Raw genomic sequence first — 22,903 nt, forward strand, 5'->3', positions numbered from 1 at the left:
GTAGGCCCTGAGCTTTCTCTACTCCTATAGAACCTCTGATTCCCACTAGTGCTGTTCCTGGCAGACAGGTATGCTCTCCCTACACTAGCCGTTTTGCAAATGTGCATCAAAACCTGAGGGCAGGGACTTAAAAAGATTCTGCATGACCCAAGATGGCCACCTAGATGCAGCATAGCCAACTGGAACATGGCTCCAGGGAATCAAGGGAACTCATTTTCCTTTGACTTCCCCTCCAGCTACAGTACCGCTCGGGACGAGCGCCACCCAAAGTGGAGAAAAAAAGACTGCAGCTGCCTACATAGACTCTAAATGACCTCTTCATAAAAAGGTCTTGATTAAAACATTTCTGTTTGCATTGGATGGACTTGCGTGTTTTCACCTTTGGGGGGAATATGATAGCTACAGATCAGTTGCTGATGAAACAATAGTTATTGGTTGAATACCAGACCTTTCCCCATGTTGGCCTTGTCTTGGAACATCAGCCAGGTCATGACAGAGCCTACAAACATGCAAATGTTACCTAATCCAAACATAAATGGAAAATATTCCCCAATATACTGTATGTAGTCATCTTTTAATGTTTTCAATGGACTGTAATTAGTCAGCTTCAATGTTCTCCAATGTACTGTATGTAGTCACCTTCAATGTTCTCCAGTGTACTGTATGCAGTCACCTTCAGTGTTCTCCAATGCACTGTATAGGGTTGCCACCTGTTCAGGATTCACCCAGACAGTTCGGGTTTGGAATCATGCGTCCGGGTTTCAGACTGTCTGAAACCCGGACACATTATTTTGACTGGACTATGGCTTCCCAGCAGGGTTGCTGGCTGCAGTTGTCTAGGCTGAGAGTGTCTGTTACACTCTTTCACACTGCCCAAAGCCAGCACTAACAATCCACCCCCAAACACACACACACAGACTGGAGAGGAGAGGGCTCGATCAGCACCTCATCCTCCTACCCCTACCCCTCTGTGTCTGCCCACACTCCAATCCCTGGCGCTGTGCCTCAGAAAAGGAAAGTTGGGGCCAGAAAATTTCAATTCAGCAGCCTCGGATACATCTGGATGAGAGGTGCTGACTTCCAAGGGGTGAGTGAGCTCACCATCTGTCCCTGTCTGTCACTGAAGTCTTCCCCCCTTCTCTCTCCTGCCTCTGAGTGACCACACTAAGGTAAATCAGGGTTCTCAGAGCACCCCTTATATCACAGTTCCCCTTTACACCAGAAGCCATAGTGTTCCCCCTTATATTAGAGCCCTCTCCTTACATCAGAGTTCTCGGTGTTCCCCCTTAAATCAGGGTTCCCAGAGCATCCCTTATGTTAGAGGCCCCAGAATTCTCCCTTACATCAGGGTCTGCAGAGACCCCCCTTACTGTGAAACTATTTAGAAATGTTATTTAAAGGCAAAATATATATGAAGTTTATACTATAAAATAAAATGGCGTGCTCAGCGAAAGTGTTCGGGTTTGACTTGAAGAAAAGGTGGCGACCCTAGTACTGTAAGTAAGTCACCTTCAATGTTCTCCAATGTACTGTAAGTAAGTCACCTTCAATGTTCTCCAATGTACTGTAAGTAAGTCACCTTCAATGTTCTCCAATGTACTGTATGCAGTCACCTTCAATGTTCTCCAATGTACTGTATGCAGTCACCTTCAATGTTCTCCAATGTACCATATGTAGTCGCCTTCAATGACCCTCTAATTTTGTCTAACACAGGTAGACACTCATATCCACGCTGCAGCCTGTATGAACCAGAAGCATCTCTTGCGCTTCATCAAACACACATATCGCACAGAACCCGAGCGGGTAGTGGCTGAGAAGAATGGGCAGAAGATGACCCTGAAGGAGCTATTTGAGAGCCTTCACATGGACCCATATGACCTCACTGTTGACTCTCTGGATGTACATGCGGTAAGAGACATATATTTTTTACTCCCTTATAGGCAAGGCAACGGCCATAAAAGAGCAAGTCCTGCGACCCTAACTGCATGTAGTCTTAAGTTCTTGTGGTCTAGCCCTGAAGTGTGGGAAAAAGTTGTCTCTCAAGTAAGAATTGTATTTATAGAGGCGTCTGTTTCTTATCCTTCTACAGTTAACATTCTCTCTACTGACAATTTCCTGTGAACAGTGTCTTGACGTTTTGAAGTTCCGCTCCGGCTCTCGTATTATAGCTTATGTTGCCTGTCAGTTGTACACAGTCATAATTTATGGCGTACAGGTACCTTTAGACCAGGGATATGCAATTAGCGGACCTCCAGCTGTTGCAAAACTACAAGTCCCATCATGCCTCTCCTTCTGGGTCTCATGCTTGTGGCTGTCAGAGTCTTGCTATGCCTCATGGGACTTGTAGTTCTGCAACAGCTGGAGGTCCACTAATTGCATATCCCTGCTTTAGACCAAGCTGAATGCTAAACCCCGCCGACCATAGAACTGCAAGTGATGGCATAACCTGGTCTTTTACAGGATCAGTACACCAAATGTAGAGGATGACTTGTGTTATTTAAAGGAAGTCTATAGTCTTTAAACTTTTTTTTTTTTTTGATCTATGTATATGCTAATATGATTGGCTTAAAGTGAGCCTGACCTGGCCTAAAAAGTACATACTGTAGGGTAACTACAGTGCTGAGTCTGTATCTCTCCGGAGTCTACTGGTTAATAGGCCCTGGCTCTACACAAGGCCTTGACTTCTCCAGGCAAGATTAACCCCACCCCTTTAAAAATTAAGCCCCACTCTAAAAAGGTGTTTACGGAAAGACCCAACAGCCAAATCGCATTTAAATTAACTCATGGTTGCAATTGTCGGCACCTGACTATTTAAAAAAATAAAGAAAAAAATGACGTGGTGTCCCCCCCAAATCTATACCAGATCCTTATCCAAGCATCCCCCCCCCCCATGTTGAGGGCATGCGGCCTGGTATGGTTAAGAAGAGGTATGCTTTCCCCCTTTCCTGACCTGTCAGGCTGCGTGCTTGGGTAAGGTTCTGGTGTGGATTTTTTTTTGGGGGGGGGGGGGGGTACCCCACGCTGTTTTTTTTTTTCTTTCAGCTGTCAGCAGGGAAGCCCGCTGACAGCTGATGACTCATCTGTTGTTAAGGACGTGGTGGCCCGCCAAATGCACAAAAACGGTCAAGTTCGGGCCAAATTTCTGCTCAGCCCAAACTGTTTGCCCAACACTACAAATGCATATCCAGATCTGCTGTTGTATAGCGCTAATATAGCCCAATGTTATAGAGCAGTGATGGCAAACCTTGGCACTCCAGATGTTTTGGAACTACATTTCCCATGATGCTCAACTACACAGCAGAGGGCATGAGCATCATGGGAAATGTAGTTCCAAAACATCAGGGGTGCCAAGGTTCACCATCACTGTTATAGAGCCATTTATTCCAAACTGCATACAGCTGTTTCAGACTTTTTGGTATCATCAGTGCCATGTGTGAATATGTTATGTTGGTATAATTCTAAGCATCTTGCCCTTTTTAAGACATCATTTTAAAAGACCACAAATTTGTGTTGCAGGGACGTCAAACATTTCATCGTTTTGACAAGTTCAACGCCAAATACAACCCTGTGGGGGCCAGCGAGCTGCGCGATTTGTATCTGAAGACGGAGAACTACATTGAGGGGGAGTATTTTGCCCGCATCATCAAGGTAAGAATACCTGAGGAAGCCAGTGCCCAAAAATAATGAGTTTGTAATATATTTATATACAATTTTTAAGGTCATACATCTTTCAAAAATCATATACCAACACATTATAACCATCTTTTTACTTTAGATTTAGGTTAAAGAAAAAAAAACACATTTTCAGGTGAGACATAACATTATGACCCCCACCATAACCCATCAGAGCATTGAACTCCACCATGCTTCTGAAGGTCTGTGGTATCTGGCACCAAGCCGTCAGTAGCAGATCCTTTAAGTCCTGTAAGTTGTGAGGAGGGGCCTCCGTGGATTGGACTTGTTTTTTCCAGCACATCCCACAGATGCTCAATTTGGATTGAGATCTGGAGGCCAAGTCAACACCTTGAACTTGTTGTGCTCCTCAAACCATTCTTGAATTCATCAGACCAGGCTCCATTCTTCCATTGCTCCATGCTCCATCTCTGATGCTCACGTTCCCATTGTAGGAGCTTTTGGCTGTGGACACCCTGACCATTCTGCAGCTTTGCAGCCGCTTACACAGCAAACTGCAATGCTCTGTGTGTTCTGACACCTTTCCATTAGAACCAGCATTCACTTTTTCAGCAATTTGTGCTCCAGTAACTCTTCTATTGGATCGGACAACACCGTCCAACCTTCCCTCTCCACCTCTATCAATGAGCCTTCCCGCCCCACCTCCATCAATGAGCCTTCCCTTCCATCCTCCAATGAGCTCCCCCCCACCTCCATCAGTGAGCCTTCCCTCTCCACCTCCATCAGTGAGCCTTCCCTCTCCACCTCCATCAGTGAGCCTTCCCTCTCCACCTCCATCAGTGAGCCTTCCCTCTCCACCTCCATCAGTGAGCCTTCCCTCTCCACCTCCATCAGTGAGCCTTCCCTCTCCACCTCCATCAGTGAGCCTTCCCTCTCCACCTCCAACAGTGAGCCTTCCCTCTCCACCTCCATCAGTGAGCCTTCCCTCTCCACCTCCATCAGTGAGCCTTCCCTTCCATCCTCCATCAATGAGCCTTCCCTTCCATCCTCCATCAGTGAGCCTTCCCTCTCCACCTCCATCAGTGAGCCTTCCCTCTCCACCTCCATCAATGAGCCTTCCCTTCCATCCTCCATCAATGAGCCTTCCCTTCCATCCTCCATCAGTGAGCCTTCCCTCTCCGCCTCCATCAGTGAGCCTTCCCTCTCCGCCTCCATCAGTGAGCCTTCCCTCTCCGCCTCCATCAGTGAGCCTTCCCTCTCCGCCTCCATCAGTGAGCCTTCCCTCTCCGCCTCCATCAATGAGCCTTCCCTTCCATCCTCCATCAATGAGCCTTCCCTTCCATCCTCCATCAGTGAGCCTTCCCTCTCCGCCTCCATCAGTGAGCCTTCCCTCTCCGCCTCCATCAGTGAGCCTTCCCTCTCCGCCTCCATCAGTGAGCCTTCCCTCTCCGCCTCCATCAGTGAGCCTTCCCTCTCCGCCTCCATCAGTGAGCCTTCCCTCTCCGCCTCCATCAGTGAGCCTTCCCTCTCCGCCTCCATCAGTGAGCCTTCCCTCTTTGCCTCCATCAGTGAGCCTTCCCTCTCCGCCTCCACCAATGAGCCTTCCCTCCCCACCTCCACCAATGAGCCTTCCCTCCCCACCTCCACCAATGAGCCTTCCCTCCCCACCAATAAGCCTTCCCTCCCCACCAGTGAGCCTTCCCTCCCCACCAGTGAGCCTTCCCTCTCCGCCTCCACCAGTGAGCCTTCCCTCTCCGCCTCCACCAGTGAGCCTTCCCTCTCCGCCTCCACCAGTGAGCCTTCCCTCTCCGCCTCCACCAGTGAGCCTTCCCTCTCCGCCTCCATCAGTGAGCCTTCCCTCTCCGCCTCCATCAGTGAGCCTTCCCTCTCCGCCTCCATCAGTGAGCCTTCCCTCTCCACCAATGAGCCTTTCCTCCCCACCAATGAGCCTTTCCTCCCCACCTCCACCAATGAGCCTTCCCTCCCCACCAATGAGCCTTCCCTCCCCACCAATGAGCCTTCCCTCTCCGCCTCCATCAGTGAGCCTTCCCTCTCCGCCTCCATCAGTGAGCCTTCTCTCTCCGCCTCCATCAGTGAGCCTTCCCTCTCCACCAATGAGCCTTTCCTCCCCACCAATGAGCCTTTCCTCCCCACCAATGAGCCTTCCCTCCCCACCTCCACCAATGAGCCTTCCCTCCCCACCAATGAGCCTTCCCTCCCCACCAATGAGCCTTCCCTCTCCGCCTCCATCAGTGAGCCTTCCCTCTCCGCCTCCATCAGTGAGCCTTCCCTCTCCGCCTCCATCAGTGAGCCTTCCCTCTCCGCCTCCATCAGTGAGCCTTCCCTCTCCGCCTCCATCAGTGAGCCTTCCCTCTTTGCCTCCATCAGTGAGCCTTCCCTCTCCGCCTCCACCAATGAGCCTTCCCTCCCCACCTCCACCAATGAGCCTTCCCTCCCCACCTCCACCAATGAGCCTTCCCTCCCCACCAATAAGCCTTCCCTCCCCACCAGTGAGCCTTCCCTCCCCACCAGTGAGCCTTCCCTCTCCGCCTCCACCAGTGAGCCTTCCCTCTCCGCCTCCACCAGTGAGCCTTCCCTCTCCGCCTCCACCAGTGAGCCTTCCCTCTCCGCCTCCACCAGTGAGCCTTCCCTCTCCGCCTCCACCAGTGAGCCTTCCCTCTCCGCCTCCATCAGTGAGCCTTCCCTCTCCGCCTCCATCAGTGAGCCTTCCCTCTCCGCCTCCATCAGTGAGCCTTCCCTCTCCACCAATGAGCCTTTCCTCCCCACCAATGAGCCTTTCCTCCCCACCTCCACCAATGAGCCTTCCCTCCCCACCAATGAGCCTTCCCTCTCCGCCTCCATCAGTGAGCCTTCCCTCTCCGCCTCCATCAGTGAGCCTTCTCTCTCCGCCTCCACCAATGAGCCTTCCCTCTCCACCAATGAGCCTTTCCTCCCCACCAATGAGCCTTTCCTCCCCACCAATGAGCCTTCCCTCCCCACCTCCACCAATGAGCCTTCCCTCCCCACCAATGAGCCTTCCCTCCCCACCAATGAGCCTTCCCTCTCCGCCTCCATCAGTGAGCCTTCCCTCTCCGCCTCCATCAGTGAGCCTTCCCTCTCCGCCTCCATCAGTGAGCCTTCCCTCTCCGCCTCCATCAGTGAGCCTTCCCTCTCCGCCTCCATCAGTGAGCCTTCCCTCTCCGCCTCCATCAGTGAGCCTTCCCTCTCTGCCTCCATTAGTGAGCCTTCCCTCTCCACCTCCATCAGTGAGCCTTCCCTCTCCACCAATGAGCCTTCCCTCCCCACCTCCACCAATAAGCCTTCCCTCCCCACCTCCACCAATGAGCCTTCCCTCCCCACCAATGAACCTTCCCTCCCCACCAGTGAGCCTTCCCTCTCCGCCTCCACCAGTGAGCCTTCCCTCTCCGCCTCCACCAGTGAGCCTTCCCTCTCCGCCTCCACCAGTGAGCCTTCCCTCTCCGCCTCCACCAGTGAGCCTTCCCTCTCCGCCTCCATCAGTGAGCCTTCCCTCTCCGCCTCCATCAGTGAGCCTTCCCTCTCCGCCTCCATCAGTGAGCCTTCCCTCTCCGCCTCCATCAGTGAGCCTTCCCTCTCCACCAATGAGCCTTTCCTCCCCACCAATGAGCCTTTCCTCCCCACCTCCACCAATGAGCCTTCCCTCCCCACCAATGAGCCTTCCCTCCCCACCAATGAGCCTTCCCTCCCCACCAATGAGCCTTCCCTCTCCGCCTCCATCAGTGAGCCTTCCCTCTCCGCCTCCATCAGTGAGCCTTCCCTCTCCGCCTCCATCAGTGAGCCTTCCCTCTCCACCAATGAGCCTTTCCTCCCCACCAATGAGCCTTCCCTCCCCACCTCCACCAATGAGCCTTCCCTCCCCACCAATGAGCCTTCCCTCCCCACCAATGAGCCTTCCCTCCCCGCCTCCATCAGTGAGCCTTCCCTCTCCGCCTCCATCAGTGAGCCTTCCCTCTCCGCCTCCATCAGTGAGCCTTCCCTCTCCGCCTCCATCAGTGAGCCTTCCCTCTCCGCCTCCATCAGTGAGCCTTCCCTCTCCGCCTCCATCAGTGAGCCTTCCCTCTCCGCCTCCATCAGTGAGCCTTCCCTCTCCGCCTCCATCAGTGAGCCTTCCCTCTCCGCCTCCATCAGTGAGCCTTCCCTCTCCGCCTCCATCAGTGAGCCTTCCCTCTCCGCCTCCATCAGTGAGCCTTCCCTCTCCGCCTCCATCAGTGAGCCTTCCCTCTCCGCCTCCATCAGTGAGCCTTCCCTCTCCGCCTCCATCAGTGAGCCTTCCCTCTCCGCCTCCATCAGTGAGCCTTCCCTCTCCGCCTCCATCAGTGAGCCTTCCCTCCTCGCCTCAGTATATTGTCCTTATTGAGTTAGCGGTATTCAGATGGTCCTTTATGTACCAACACGTTTTATGGTATATTATCTGCTTCTTCAGGGAACCCTTTTGGACTTGAATGTAACTTGTCTGATATTGGTAATTATTAAATATACTAAATGAATACAAGTAGTCAAGATCATATATTTGTGTTGTACCAACGTGCTTTTATGGTAATGGTATCCATCCCCGGTACAGTACTTTTGTGCGAATGAGGACAGGAGCAAACGTTCAACTCTTTTCTCTCCAGCCCCATTCACACCTGAGCGTTTAGTAACTTGAAGTTCCAAAAAGAGTCACTCAATGCATCTCTATGAAGTTGGTTCACCTCTTCACTCCAAGTCACCTAAAGCTGATAAAAGTTTTGGAGCAACACTTGTAGCTCAGTTCGGACAGATTGGTAGATTGGTGACTCCCCCCCCCCCCCCCCCATAAAAATGTATTCAAATTTGCACATTCTGCAAGCACTTTTGTGAGTCTTTATGGGCATTTTAGATGTGTTTTTCTGCTCAAATGCAATAAATAAAATTGAATAATAATATATTTTTTTAAACAGGCAAATATAAGAATAATAAATAATAGTAATAAATAAAACTGTGCACAATAAAAAAAAAATTTGGGGGGGGTGATTAGTGGACAAGCTACTTTTGTAGCTTGATTTAGGCACATTGGTGCATTTTTAAGCATTTTTTTCACCATAGACGTGCATTGAAACATGCGATTTGCAAGTATTAAATAATAATAAATAAAAATTTAAACAGGCAAATAAAAATTATATTAATACTAGTAAGTAAATAATAAATAAATACAACTGTGCACAATAATTCGAATTAAGAGGGAAGAGGGCTGATTAGTGGACAAGCTACTTTTGTAGCTCAATTTGGACACATTGTTTTTTTTTTCACCATAGACAGGCATTGGGACATGCAATTTGCACGTATTAAGTAATAATAAACAATTTTTTTTTTAAACAGGCAAATAAACAAATATTAATAAATATAATAATAATAATAATAGAAAGTAGATAAATAAATACAACTGTGCACAATAATAAAAAAGGGGCTAATTAGTGGACAAGCTACTTTTGTAGCTCAATTTAGGCACAATGGTGCATTTTTAAGCATTTTTCACCATAGACATGCATTGAAACAAATACGATTTGCACGTATTAAATAAATATTTTTTTTAAACAGGCAAATAAAAAAATATTAATAAATATAATAATAGTAAATAAATAATAAATGAATACAACTGTGCACAATAATAGAAAAAAGAGGGGGGGGGGAGGAGTGCTGATTAGTGGACAATTTACTTTTGTAGCTGAATTTAGGCACATTGGTGCATTTTTAAGCATTTTTTTCACCATAGACAGGCATTGAAACATGCAATTTGCCTATATTAAATAATAATAAATATTTTTTTTAAATAGGCAAATAAACATGCATTGAAATGTGCAATAACGTGCACGTTAGACATGCATTGAAATGTTTATAAGTGCTTTTGCATGTTTTGATGCACATTTAGGTGTGTGTTTGCTGCTCAAATGCAGTAAATAAATCAAATTAAATAGTAAAGAATTAATAATATTTTTTTTTAACTGGTAAATAAATATTAATCAAGAATAAGCGATCAATACATAAATAAAATTAATAATACATAAATACATTAATAATACCAAAAAAAAAAGATACTGAGGATTATGTGTATTTCTTACGATCATCAGCGCCATCTAGTGGCCATAGTGCAGTGTTTTTGTTCTGTATGAATGAAACACTTTTGACCTGGAAAGAAAATAGCAGTGAGCATGCAGAACATGCAGCTTTACTGGAAATATAGTTCTTCAAATGTTCTTCCAGCCTCTTAATGATTGCATTTGGTGTTTTGAAACACCAGTATGAAGGAAAAGTAATGCAAAAAAAAAAACATGAGTGGGTATAATGATTTTTTTTTTTTTGCCTGCAGGAAGTGGGCCAGGAGTTGGAGGAAAGCAAGTACCAGTATACAGAGCCGCGCTTATCCATCTACGGCCGCTCCCCGGATGAATGGAACTCCATGGCCCGCTGGTTCATCCAACACAAAGTCTACTCGCCCAACATGCGATGGATGATCCAGGTGCCCCGTATCTTGTAAGTCCATCTGGGAACTTTCTGCGTGCCTTTTTCAGCATCTTTTATATACATGATATTTTATTATAATAAAATAATCATAAATTTACTTGCACTTTTTTTTAATACAAGTTTTTTTTTAGTCTTTTATAAAACAAAAGTAACATTTTAAAGCAGACATGTGCAGGACAAAAAATTTGTTTTGATTTGTTATTTAAATAAATTGGTTTCGTTAAAAGCGTTACATTAATTTCATCGGTTTTCGGAATCCATTTTGTTTCGTATTCTGATTCACATTTGAAAAATTCAAACCGAATTTGAAAAAAAATCTGACCACATAGTAAACAAATTTGAAGAAAAAAAATGATCGAATCGGTATTTGAAATAGAAAACGCAATCAAATAAGATTATTTATTTTTTTCCCATTTAAATGCAGCTGTTGCATTAGGCTATTGATACTGACTTTCTGACAATTTGATAATTAGAACAAAATTGAATAAAATAGAAAAAAATATATAACCATCTTCCCAAAATTCGAATTTTGAGTGGACTTTTTTGAATTCAAATAGGAAAGATTAGAATAGAAAATAGAATAGAAAATAATAGAATAGAAAATAATAGAATAGAAAATAATAGAATAAAATAAAATTGAATATTACAGTTATATTCTTTCTATTTTATTTTACTCTATAGTAATTCAATTATTTTCTATTCTCTTATTTTCTATTCTAATCTTTTCTATTCAAATTCATTCTATTCGAAATTTGAATTTCTAAAGATGGTTATATTCTTTAGATTTTATTCTATTCTATTGTTTTTCTCTTCTGTTCTATTCTCTTACTTAGACATGTGCGGTTTGTTTAGTTCCAAATGAATATTCTGACAATTGTTTCCTTATCCGGAGATTGGTATATATCCAAATACGCAAATTACAATATAAAATTATACCAAAATTTGTCGGATTTCGGAAATCCAGACTGAAATTCGTATAGCATTTTACATCGAATTCCAGTCGAATTAGAACTGTAAACATGTTTCTGAAATCAAAGACTGTGTGTATTAGAGTACCATTTCAAAATAATGCTGTTTTTGTTAAGCCAAAGTGATTTAAAAAGAGTCATTGTAATAATTTGATGACGATTTCTCTTTTGTTCACTTTGCCACATTCGAATAAAAAAAAAAAAAAAAAAAAGCAAAAGTATTTGATTTAGAAAATTTCGAATCGAAAAAAAAACCCAGTAAATTCAAAGAAAATTCAAAAAAATTTTAATATAAATTCCAAATACGAATTGAACGAATCAACCGAATTTAACAAAACAAAATAACTAGATTAATGAATCGAAACCAAACAAATTTTTTCCGTCATGCACATGTCTACTCTTATTTTCTATTCTTTTATTTTCTATTGTTTTGGATTGTAATCTATTCTATTCAAATTTATTCTGTTCAAATTTAGGAAGACGGTCATATTCTAATTATAGAATATGTTCTAAAAATATATAAAATATGAATATTATAAACATTTTCAATTTTATTAAACTTTATTTTATTCCTTTCATTTTTATTCTATTGCTTTATTATATATTCTATTTTATTGTATTAATTTTTAGAAAATCGATTTCTAATATTTTCAAATTTGATTTTGATTGAAATTTGTTTTCTAATTCAGAGCAAATTTTGTTTTCGAATCTGAATTTAACTTTGGTTCGCTATTTCGGATTCATTTAAATTCCTTAATTTTGTAATTTGGATCCATCCGAATAACAAAATATTTGTCTGAATTTCGATTCGGAACGAAGCGAACCACACATGTTTAATTTAAAGACAAATCCTTAATATGTAAGCTAAGGTAAAAGGGGAGCTAAACTTTTGTAACTATTTAACTGTGAGCAGGCAACTCTTTATTGCAGAAAACACGCAATGTCTCTTCTGCAATAATACTTACCTGGCCACTCCGTCTTCTATTGAACGCACACGGAGTTTCGAATGCGCAGCTCAGCATGCGTTATCCACACACGCTGGCTGTGTCTGAATGACTGACTCTCATTTACATGCATGCTTTGATGTCACTCCACCACCAGCCAATCAAGAGGCCCCAGAACCTGGTACCCAGGAAGAAGATGACAGCGGGTGGCAACGGATGTAACGTCACATCGCTGGAAGGTGAAGGTGAGTATTTCTGGGGGTTTAGTTCCTCTTTAAGCAGGCCTTAGACATCTAGAAAAGGACAATTTTGTAAGAGTTAAAGAGAAAAATTTGACAATTTGTTTTCGACCAGAGCGAGCAAAAAAAATATTTAAGGATAGCAATGGAAAATGTTGGTTGGATCTAATGGGAAGGAAAGCATTTCTAATTCACTCCCCAACAAGAAGAACTGTTACTAGTCTTATATGCATGCGCTTGTCAAAGTTAATCATTAACATGGCACTCCATCAAAAAGTCATTCAAAATCAGTTGTGTCCATGATGGTTGGACAAGTGATTTTCTTCCAGCATTAGTTAGATTCATTGTGCCAACGGGGAATTCTGCTTTTAGTAACAAGTTCTCCTCTTTCCACTTCTTGCTCTCTATTGGTCTGTCCAATTGTAATAAAGTTCCAATGCAACCCTCTGATCAGTCACCCCCTGCCTTGTGACATGCCTCTTTCTATTTCCATCAGTCCTATGCAGCCCTCCTCCCAAGGATCCTTGTTCTAACCAACAGTCCTCCTAGATCCTGTACTTCCCTTGGACACTTGCTTGGAGAGGGAGAGTCTGTGGGAGGCTGAGAGGAGTCCTGCCACCACAACGGCTTGCTCTTGAGCCCCACCACCACCAGCTAGCTCCCGAGGCCCGCCACCGCACCGGGCTAGCCCCCGAGGCCCGCAACCACACCGGGCTAGCTCCCGAGGCCCGCCACCGCACCGGGCTAGCTCCCGAGGCCCGCCACCACACCGGGCTAACTCCCGAGGCCCGCCACCACACGTCTGCTCCTGAGCCATCCCTGCCACCACCGAGAGGGAGAGTCTGTGGGAGGCTGAGAGGAGTCCTGCCACCACAACGGCTTGCTCTTGAGCCCCACCACCACCAGCTAGCTCCCGAGGCCCGCCACCGCACCGGGCTAGCTCCCGAGGCCCGCCACCGCACCGCGCTAGCTCCCGAGGCCCGCCACCGCACCGGGCTAGCTCCCGAGGCCCGCCACCACACGTCTGCTCCTGAGCCATCCCTGCCACCACTGAGAGGGAGAGTCTGTGGGAGGCTGAGAGGAGTTCTGCCACCACAACGGCTTGCTCTTGAGCCCCACCACCACCAGCTAGCTCCCGAGGCCCGCCACCGCACCGGGCTAGCTCCCGAGGCCCGCCACCGGGCTAGCTCCCGAGGCCCGCCACCGCACCGGGCTAGCTCCCGAGGCCCGCCACCACAGTCTGCTCCTGAGCCATCCCTGCCACCACCAAGAGGGAGAGTCTGTGGGAGGCTGAGAGGAGTCCTGCCACCACATGGGCTTGCTCCTGAGCCAGCCTGCTATCTCCGACCTTCTTTTCAGCATGCTCCTGAGCCCCGTCACCACACCGGCTTGCTCCTGAGCCGCACCACCACATTGGCCTGCTCCTGACCCCAGCCACCACACCGGCTTGCTCCTGAGCCATGCCACCACACTGGACTGCTCCTGAGCTCCTCTGTTCCATAGCTTTACAACCCCCGTCTCCTCCAGCAATGCCAGCACTTTCTTTCAGCACTCATTTTGTCTACACTCCTCCTCCTCTTTACACCTACTATCCAAAAAAAGCTCTCTTTTACCACTGCAACTGTGCATGATGTCTTATCTTACTTCATGCCCCTTATATGCATCCACCCTTTACACCCAACCCCCCCCCCATACCCAAAGAAAAACCCTCAAACCACCCCAACTTTCCCTGTTCAGGAAGTTGCAAGTTATCATGAAATATAATAGTAAGAAGGTAATGGTTTTCCTGATTCCAACAGCTGCTGCTCTGTTCTCATAGCGTAAAATCAGGGGGTCATTATCCAGCAGCTGAGGGCTGTCAGAGACAAAAGTTTTGTCATACTGTCCATTACCCTGACATAGGACATCAGGACGATGCCTCCCTGCCTCTGGAAATAAGACTTATCCGACCAGAAACTTGACATCTTACATTCAGAAGGTATTTAGAATAGCTTTGGTATGACCCATAGTATCTCTTTATCAGTAACTCACAACTAGATTTACCATTGTATTGCTGGTGTGTGAGATAGAATGCCATGGACAGTTGTGTTTTTGTGCAACTGGAACCTTTTCCGAATGTTTATTACTTATTATAGATCACAGTACTTTCTGACAGTGCCATCATCATGGCATCATCCAGGGTCATCGTCTTCATCTTGGACTGAGATGCTGGCTCAGAGATGACACAAACATCCCTGGTGTTTGTGCAGTTCTTGACAGTGTTCACAAATATCTGACACAATGTTTTTCTCTGGTCACTGGGGGAGAGGAGACTGAGGAAATGCTTTCTCATGGCTCTAGCAGACTGATGGCATCATCTCAGTTTAGCCCCCCCTAATCCATGCGCCCGGCCCATAATCTACATGCAGGGTGCCGGATTGCAGTTTTCTTTTTTATTAGAAGCATATGATTGGAGCCTGAGGCTCTAATTGGCTTCAGCAAAGGGTGGACTTGGGGCACAGAGCACTGCGCCCAGAGCCCACCCAATTGTTTTCCTGTTTTTCCTCCCCGGCCAATCAGGAAGCGAGTCCTAAAAGCCGATTGGTCGTGAGTCCTGATTGACCCGGGAGGAGAAGCAACTGCCGGGACTCTGGAGGGGGGGGGATCTGCCAAAGTCACGACCCAGATGGGATAAGTTTGGGGCTGGCAGGGGGTCTGGCAGGTGATGGGGGAGCGATGAGCAGATCGAGAGATGGGGGAGAGGAAGTGGCGATCGAGCGCGCGCCTGGGGGGATGGGGTGGGGGTGTCTGGCTGGGAGGGGGATGGATGGCTGTCTGGGGGGGCCACGGCCGCCACCCCAAGAAAATTGAGCACCAGCTGCCACTGAATGGTTTGACCTTGTATGGATGAATGTATGACTGTACATGGATGGATGGATGGATGTACTACATAATATTGCATGGAAGGTATGACCATGTATGTATAGATGTATGACCGTATATGGATTAATGTACTATATGTCCTTGTATGGATAGATGACTGTATATGGATGTGTGACTGTATATGGATTGGCATATGACTGTATATAGATGGACCTTATATAGATGGCATGACCTTTGTATCTCCTTTGTTTCTTGCAGTGATATCTTCAAGTCAAAGAAAATCCTTCCCAACTTTGGTAAAATGTTAGAAAATATTTTTCTCCCTTTGTTTGAGGCCACAATCAATCCCTCCGACCACAAGGAGCTTTACCTCTTCCTAAACTATGTAAGTAAGGGGAAACCCTAACACATCCACAGCTTTCCTATCGAGGGGGGAAGTCTACTTCTACTGAGGGAGGAAAGTTTAAGGGGTAACCTCTATTCTACAATGAGGGAAACTTGTAAGGGGGTAACCCTACTTCTACGTGGGAGGAGGGTAGCTTGTGGGAAGGTGCAGCGGCAGTAACACATCTGTCACATGTGGTGCCAACATCCAATTGGATAGCTTCCCCAGTGACCCGAGAAACCATAGACTTCCTCTCCCTCTGCAATGTCGCTGTGGTTGAGTGCCAACTGCAGTAGAGAAAGTAGACTGCATCTTTTAAAGGGTGAACTCTATTCTACTATAGGAGGAATTTCTAAGAGGGGGATTTCTACTTCTACTGAGGTGGGAACTTCTAAGGTGAGAACTCTGTTTCTGCTGAGATGGGAACTTCTAAGGTGAGAGCTCTACTTTTATGGAGGAGTGAACTTCTAAGAAGTGAACCCTGTTCTACTGTGGGTGGTACTTCTAAGAGTGTATCCCTATTTCTACTGAGGTGGGACCGTCTAAGGGGAGAACTTTACTTCTTTGGAGGAGGAACTTCTAAGATGGGAACTCTACTTCTACTGAGGTGGAAACATCTAAAGGGAGAACTGTACTTCTACTAAGGTGGGAACTTCTAAGGTGAGAACTCTGCTACTGAGGAGGGAATTTCTAAGAAGAGATTTCTACTTCTGCTGAGGTGGGAACTTCTAAGGTGAGAACTTTACTTCTTTGGAGGTGGAATTTCTAAGAGGTGAACTTTATTCTATTGCGGGGGTACTTCTAAGAGGAGATCTCTACTTCTACTGAGATGAGAATGTTACTTCTTTGGAGGAGGGATTTCTAAGATGGGGACTATACTTCTATGGAGAAGGGAACTTCTATGGAGAAGGGAACTTCTAAGAGGATACCGGATGTCTCTCTACTTCTACTGAGGTGGGGACTTCTAAGGAGAGAACTCTACTTCTATGGAGTTGAGACTTCTAAGATGTGAACTCTATTCTACTGTGGGGGGTAAAGCCTAAGTGTATCCCTACTTCTACTGTGGTAGAAACATCTAAGGAGAGAACTCTACTTCTATGGAGTTGAGACTTCTAAGAGGTGAACTCTATTCTACTGTGGGGGGTAACTCCTAAGTGTATCCCTACTTCTACTGTGGTAGAAACATCTAAGGGGAGAACTCTACTACTTTGGAGAGAGAACTTTTAAGATGGGAACTCCTACTTTTATTAACGTGGGAACTTCTAAGGTCAAAATAATTTTTTTACTGAAGTGGGAACTTCTAAGGTGAGAACTATGCTACAGAGGGGGGGGGGGGGGACTTCTAAGGGGAGGACTTTATTTCTATGGAGTGGGGACTTCAAAGATGGGAACTCTTCTTCTATGGAGAGGAAGGACCTCTAAGAGGAGCTCTCTATTTCTACTGAGGTTGGAACTTCTAAGAGGAGAACTCTACTTCTATGGAGGTGGGGGACTTCCAAAGGGGACTTCTGTTCTATAATGGGGGAATCTCCCAAGAGGGAACCCTATTTCTTCCTAAACTGTGTCATTAGGGGGAACACTGCCAAATCTGCAGCTGAATTGGTGAAAGGGGACCCTGCCTCTTCAACTCTCATTAAAGAGGAGCATTACCTCTTTCACAGCAGCATTAGTAAAAGATCTCTGTTTCTTCTTTAACTGTTTCAGTAAGGGGGGAAATTTACTGCATCTACAGCAATGTCAGGAAAAGGGAACCTCTAATGCCGCGTACACACGGTCGGATTTTCCGACGGTAAATGTTGGATGTGAGCTTGTTGTCGGAAAGTCTGACCGTGTGTATGCTCCATCGGACATTTGCTGTCGGAATTTCCAACAACAAATGTTTCTTGGCAGGTGCTCAAATTTTCCGCCAACAAGATCTTGTTGTCGGAAAGTCTGATCGTGTGTACACAAGTCTGGGGAAATCTACACCGTCCACCGTTGCATGAGTAAAATGTGAACCCTATGCCTTTCTCAACTGTGTAAGCAAGGGGGAAAAAAAAACTAACTTTTCTACAGCTGCTTTATAAAGAAATACCGGTAAATATAAAAATATAAAAAAATTTAAAATGCATTTTGCTGAGTTAGTAAAGTATAATTTTCCTTTTTTTTAAATAAAATAAGAGTGATACTTATGACAATATATCAGGAGGTTCTAACAAAGGAGTTTATATTGTAACCAAAGTTTCTTTTTACTACAGACTACTATAGCGAGGACACAAACTGTAACCTAATGAGATGCTTCTGTTCTAGGTGACGGGATTTGACAGTGTGGATGATGAATCCAAATACAACGAACATATGTTCTCTTACAAGAGCCCCACCCCCGACCTGTGGACACAGGAGCAAAACCCACCATACAGCTACTACTTGTATTATATGTATGCCAACATTATGATCCTCAACAACCTGCGCAAGTGAGTGCCCAGTTCCCCTTATATCACTGATTATGGAGAATTTAAAGGGATTCTGTCCAGGCAAAATATTAGGATTAGGATTAGGATAATGTAATAGACCAAGTGCAACTCATAGTAAACTGGCAGACAATCTGTGCTCATCTTTCAATGGAAGGATCTTAGCAGCCAATGGTCTGTTTCATTGCCGCTTTATACACTGACATACCTCCTTAGACCCGGTCTGTCCGAACAGTATGGGCACCTGCTGAATTGGCACTATTCACAGACAGATTGACTTTTTAATAAGACACAGAAGTTGAATTTAAAGCTGATCTCCAAGCTAGTCCAAATGAACTATTACCTTCACTAACTGATGCAGAGGCTAGGAGCACTGTATAAACTGTATGTAGCCTCAGCTTCATAAAGTATACAGCGCTGTTTTTCGGTTGTGGGATCTTCTCGTCGGATTCCAGGAACAAAATCGAGTCAGGCTGAGTGCTGCGTAGTCATTCACAGGGAGCTTTTTATCGTATCAATGAAAACAAAGCTTCCTCTGATTGGCTGAGGTGGAGAGCTGGGCGGATGATGATATGATATCCCCCAATTAGAAGAAGCTTTGTTTTCATCCATACAGTGCAAAGCTCCCTGTGAATGGTTGAGTATGTGATGCTTCTAGCCACTGCATCAGTTGATAAAAATAAATAAAAAAAAGCAAGGTCCATAAAGACATGGATGAGCGAGTTTGGGCGTGGAGGAACTTGACTGGTCCTGACTTCAACCCAATAGAACACCTTAGGGATGAATTAGAGCGGAGTCTGCGAGCCAGGCCTTCTCATCCAACATTGGTGCCTGACCTCACAAATGCTCTTCTGGAAGAATGGTCAAACATTCCCATAGACACACTCCTAAACCTTGTGGACGGCCTTCCCAGAAGAGTTGAAGCTGTTATAGCTACAAAGGATGGGCCAACTCAATACTGAACCCTACGGACTAAGACAGGGATGTCATTAAATATAGTATAGTTTCTGCATTAAAATAAAAATGAACGTTTTTTTAATGTACAATCCTTATTGCTGAGTATCTTTCATTATACTCCATAGAAAAATACTCTCTTTCAATGGCATGACTAACTGGAAGTTCATGGTTGACATGCTGTAGTTACTACTCTGCATGTGTCACCACTAATGTTTTGCTGCAGTCTGTCTGTGTAGTCACTAGTTTTAGGTACCAGTTTGATGGCATGTAGCAGATTTGGTCTCATAGTCCTAAAATTCATTGATATCTTCTTTCCTATGCAGAGAGAGAGGGATGAGCACTTTTCTCTTCCGACCACATTGCGGTGAAGCCGGCTCCATCACCCATCTGGTGTCGGCATTTTTAACAGCAGACAACATCTCCCATGGACTGAATCTCAAGAAGGTAAGAAAGCGAGATCTAATAGTGAAATAATTTGACCTGGAAGATTCAGCAGTTGTTCAAGGAATGATAGTTTTGCCTTGCCTGGGAAAAAAAACAATGACATTTCAGCTTTGCAAAGGTTGAGTTTCTGAGTGCAAAAAGCATTTCAGCCCACATCTTCGCCTTTCCTTTGTATTGGTTTGGGTTAAGGGTAGGGTAAGATGACCAGATTTTTTTAAATGAAATCCGGGGACATATTTTTTTTTTTTATTACTAGTAATGGTGGCAATTAGCGACTCTCTGCCCTTCGCCGCCACCGCCCAGCTCACAGCCTGTCAAGTCTTACTCTCCGGGCCCCGGCTACCACTGGGTGGGGAGCAGAGGAAGATCACTCCGCCAGGGAAGGCAAGGAGATGGGCAGGTGGTTGGCTGGGACTTGAGCCAAGGCAGAAGAACATGCGAGCAGGAGCGGAATGGGCATGTACCCGAACCTGAAGAAATAGTCTCTCCACTCCGACCAGCACACGATCATCAGAAAGGAGCACAGAATAACTACCATAATTATAGTACTACTAAAGCTAGTAGGAGTGGCAGAGCGTGGGGGGGGGGGGGGGGAGGCAGGATGTAATGCAGATTTTTTTTTTTTCAATTCTGCACTGACTGTCTTTAAAATTGCCCTAGATCCTGTCCAAATCCAATCCGGGGACAGACTTGGTTCGGGTACAGTGTCCTCAATCCGGGAACTGTCCCCGGAAAACGGGGATGTCTGGGCAGACGCCTAGGGCACACTGCTGCCCAGTGGGCTTCCCTACTAGCCTGGCCAGGGAACGTGAGGGTCTGAAGAACACCACTATATACCATAGAGGACATCCATCACGGCTGTGGAGGAGGCGGCCAGCAGCAGCAGCTCAGCCTGTGAGGAGGGCGATCCTGAGTCAGTTCTCAGGAGTTGGATGACAGCAGGAGGGGGGGGGGGGGGCAGAGGAGGCGGACACCATGTCTCAGAATGGAAGTTCTGCAGCCCCTATGAGTCTGCTCTGACAATCGGGGGGGGGGGGGGGGTGTAGTGATGGTCTTGGGCACCAAATAGTCAAGCACTGGTCCTGGGTAGGGGCAAACATTCCCATAGACACACTCCTAAACCTTGTGGACGGGCTTCCCAGATGAGTTGAAGCTGTTATAGCTGCAAAGGGTGGGCCAGCACAATATTGAACCCTACGGACTAAGACTGGGATGCCATTAAATTGTATGTGTGTGTGTAAAGGCAGGTGTCCCAATAATTTTGGTAATATAGTGTATATTCACCTAGAAAAATGTCCCATGCTTATTTTACCCGCTGTAAATAGATTTTTCTTTTTTCACAAGAAAATGCTGTAAAAAGATTTGGATGGTTATTTTGAGATCCACCTGGTTACTTGCAGAGATAACGGACTTAATCTGCTGATGCTCTCCACCCTCTTAAACTTGTATATCTATATCTATATCTATATCTATATATATATATATATGTATATGTATATGTATATGTGTGTGTGTGTATATATATGTATAATATACACCGAACCAAAGGGACCTTACACCAGTATCTTTCTTTTTCCTCTTTCTTTAATTGTATTATATTTCACATTGTGAAATAGAGTGATGGTTTTTGGGCGTATTTACTCCCTTCCTCAAATTCACAGATTGATTTTGACTTGTGAACTTGAGAAAGGGTGGAGGCGTCAGGAAACTGTCCTATCATCTCACAATGTTTCTATAATGCAATAAATAGCTTAAAAAAAAAAGATACTGGTGTTGCATCCCTTTGGTTCGGAATTTATGGATTGAAGGAAATTGGAAGAATAAAGATAAACAAACTATGTGCTCATGCATCCGTAAGACATGCAGCTCACCGCTTTGCATGTATGTTAAGGGCTCATGCACACGGCCTGAGCCCTTTTTAAAAAAATGTTTTTTAAAATTTTTTTTTTTTACAGCCTGTGAATGTAGCTGCATGTTATTTAATGTAGTCATACACATGCAGGCACATATTTGTGCCCAGGGCCATGCAAAAATGCCTCAAAGCTGCATTTAGAGAGGCATAATTTTAAGCGTGTGTAAAAGCGTGTAGGCACATAAATTTATTCTAGCCAATAGAGTGCATTTATGCTTATAAACATGAACAAATATGCACATGAATGCAAAAAAATACGCTAGATTAGAGACATTTCTGGCAGCATATTTGGAGCATACCCAATTGTATGAGCCCTAAAAAAAGTATGTATGTGGGTATATATATATATATATATATATATATATATATATATTCTCTCTCTCTCTCTCTCTCTCTCTCCTCTCTCTCTCTCTCTCTCTCTCTCTCTCTCTCTCTCTCTCTCTCTATCTCTATCTCTATCTATATCTATATATATATATATATATATATATATCTATATATATATATATATAGAGAGAGAGATTCTATCTCTCTACACACATACTTACAAACTTTAAAAAAATGTATATATGTGTGTATATATATACATATATATACATTTTTTTATTTTATTTTTTAACCACACTTTGCAATTGCAATTTGATCTCTGAAGTCTTTTATTGAGGAACCCTTATTGCAAGAAAAACATAACAAAAAGCAATTAAACATTTTCTGCATTTTTCTGAATGACCACAAGATGTCACCATTGAGCAGCAGTGCACAGACCTGTGATAAGTAACCAGAATGTGTGTTCCTCTTGCAGAGCCCTGTGCTGCAGTACCTGTATTACCTGGCGCAGATCCCCATTGCCATGTCTCCGCTCAGCAACAACAGCCTGTTTCTGGAATATTCCAAAAACCCGCTGCGAGAATTCCTCCATAAAGGCCTTGTGGTGTCTTTGTCCACAGATGACCCGATGCAGTTCCACTACACCAAGGTGGGTAACAAAAAATAATAAATAAAACATGTAAATCAATAAAAATAGGGATGTGGTTAGATATGAGTCTGTGTTGCCCAGGACGGTGACATACATACTTTACATTAAAAAAATAATTTTGTTTTCGAAAACCAGTTAATCAGAAAAGCAATGGCCCTTGTTGAGTGTGGTCAATGGTCCTATATCTGTGCAGTTAGTTCAATACGCTGATAAATATTGTGTTTTATAGGAAGCGCTGATGGAAGAATACGCCATTGCTGCCCAGGTATGGAAGCTGAGCACCTGCGATTTGTGTGAACTTGCCAGGAACAGCGTCCTGCAGAGCGGCCTCTCCGACAAGGTCAGTGGATGAACGGGTTTCACGTAATGGAGCGCTCTGTATAATCCTGGTCACCGAGGGATCCTTCCCCCGCTTGCAGATATCAGCAGTTGGGGATGTGTGGCGGTTGGTGGAAGATCATGTACACGTCTCTTATCTTTTTTTGATGGAAGTGATGAGAGAGTGGCTGGGTAGCTTTGACCCAACACACCAACAGTGGTCCATGGTCCAGCATACCTTATCTTGAAGGAAAGAAGGATGAGAGCTCCTCAAATCTGATCAAACTTTATTATAT

General features: G+C 45.0%; 1 protein-coding gene across 2 annotated transcripts in view; it reads left to right on the top strand.

Annotated features, from left to right (window-relative positions):
• AMPD3 (adenosine monophosphate deaminase 3) overlaps positions 1–22,903 on the top strand; it is a 96,353-nt gene that overhangs the window by 67,450 nt on the left and 6,000 nt on the right. For both annotated transcript variants that reach the window (XM_077453551.1, XM_077453549.1), the window contains 8 exons: positions 1,714–1,908; positions 3,517–3,648; positions 9,998–10,161; positions 15,424–15,550; positions 17,840–18,003; positions 19,281–19,401; positions 22,116–22,289; positions 22,519–22,629. In XM_077453551.1, coding sequence (XP_077309677.1) covers positions 1,714–1,908; positions 3,517–3,648; positions 9,998–10,161; positions 15,424–15,550; positions 17,840–18,003; positions 19,281–19,401; positions 22,116–22,289; positions 22,519–22,629 — 1,188 coding nt within the window. The remainder of the gene's footprint in view (positions 1–1,713; positions 1,909–3,516; positions 3,649–9,997; positions 10,162–15,423; positions 15,551–17,839; positions 18,004–19,280; positions 19,402–22,115; positions 22,290–22,518; positions 22,630–22,903) is intronic.

This window comes from Lithobates pipiens, unplaced genomic scaffold (genome assembly GCF_037356315.1).
Source record: "Lithobates pipiens isolate NorthernLeopardFrog02 unplaced genomic scaffold, aLitPip1_a1.2 Scaffold_24, whole genome shotgun sequence".
Lineage (NCBI taxonomy): Eukaryota > Metazoa > Chordata > Amphibia > Anura > Ranidae > Lithobates > Lithobates pipiens.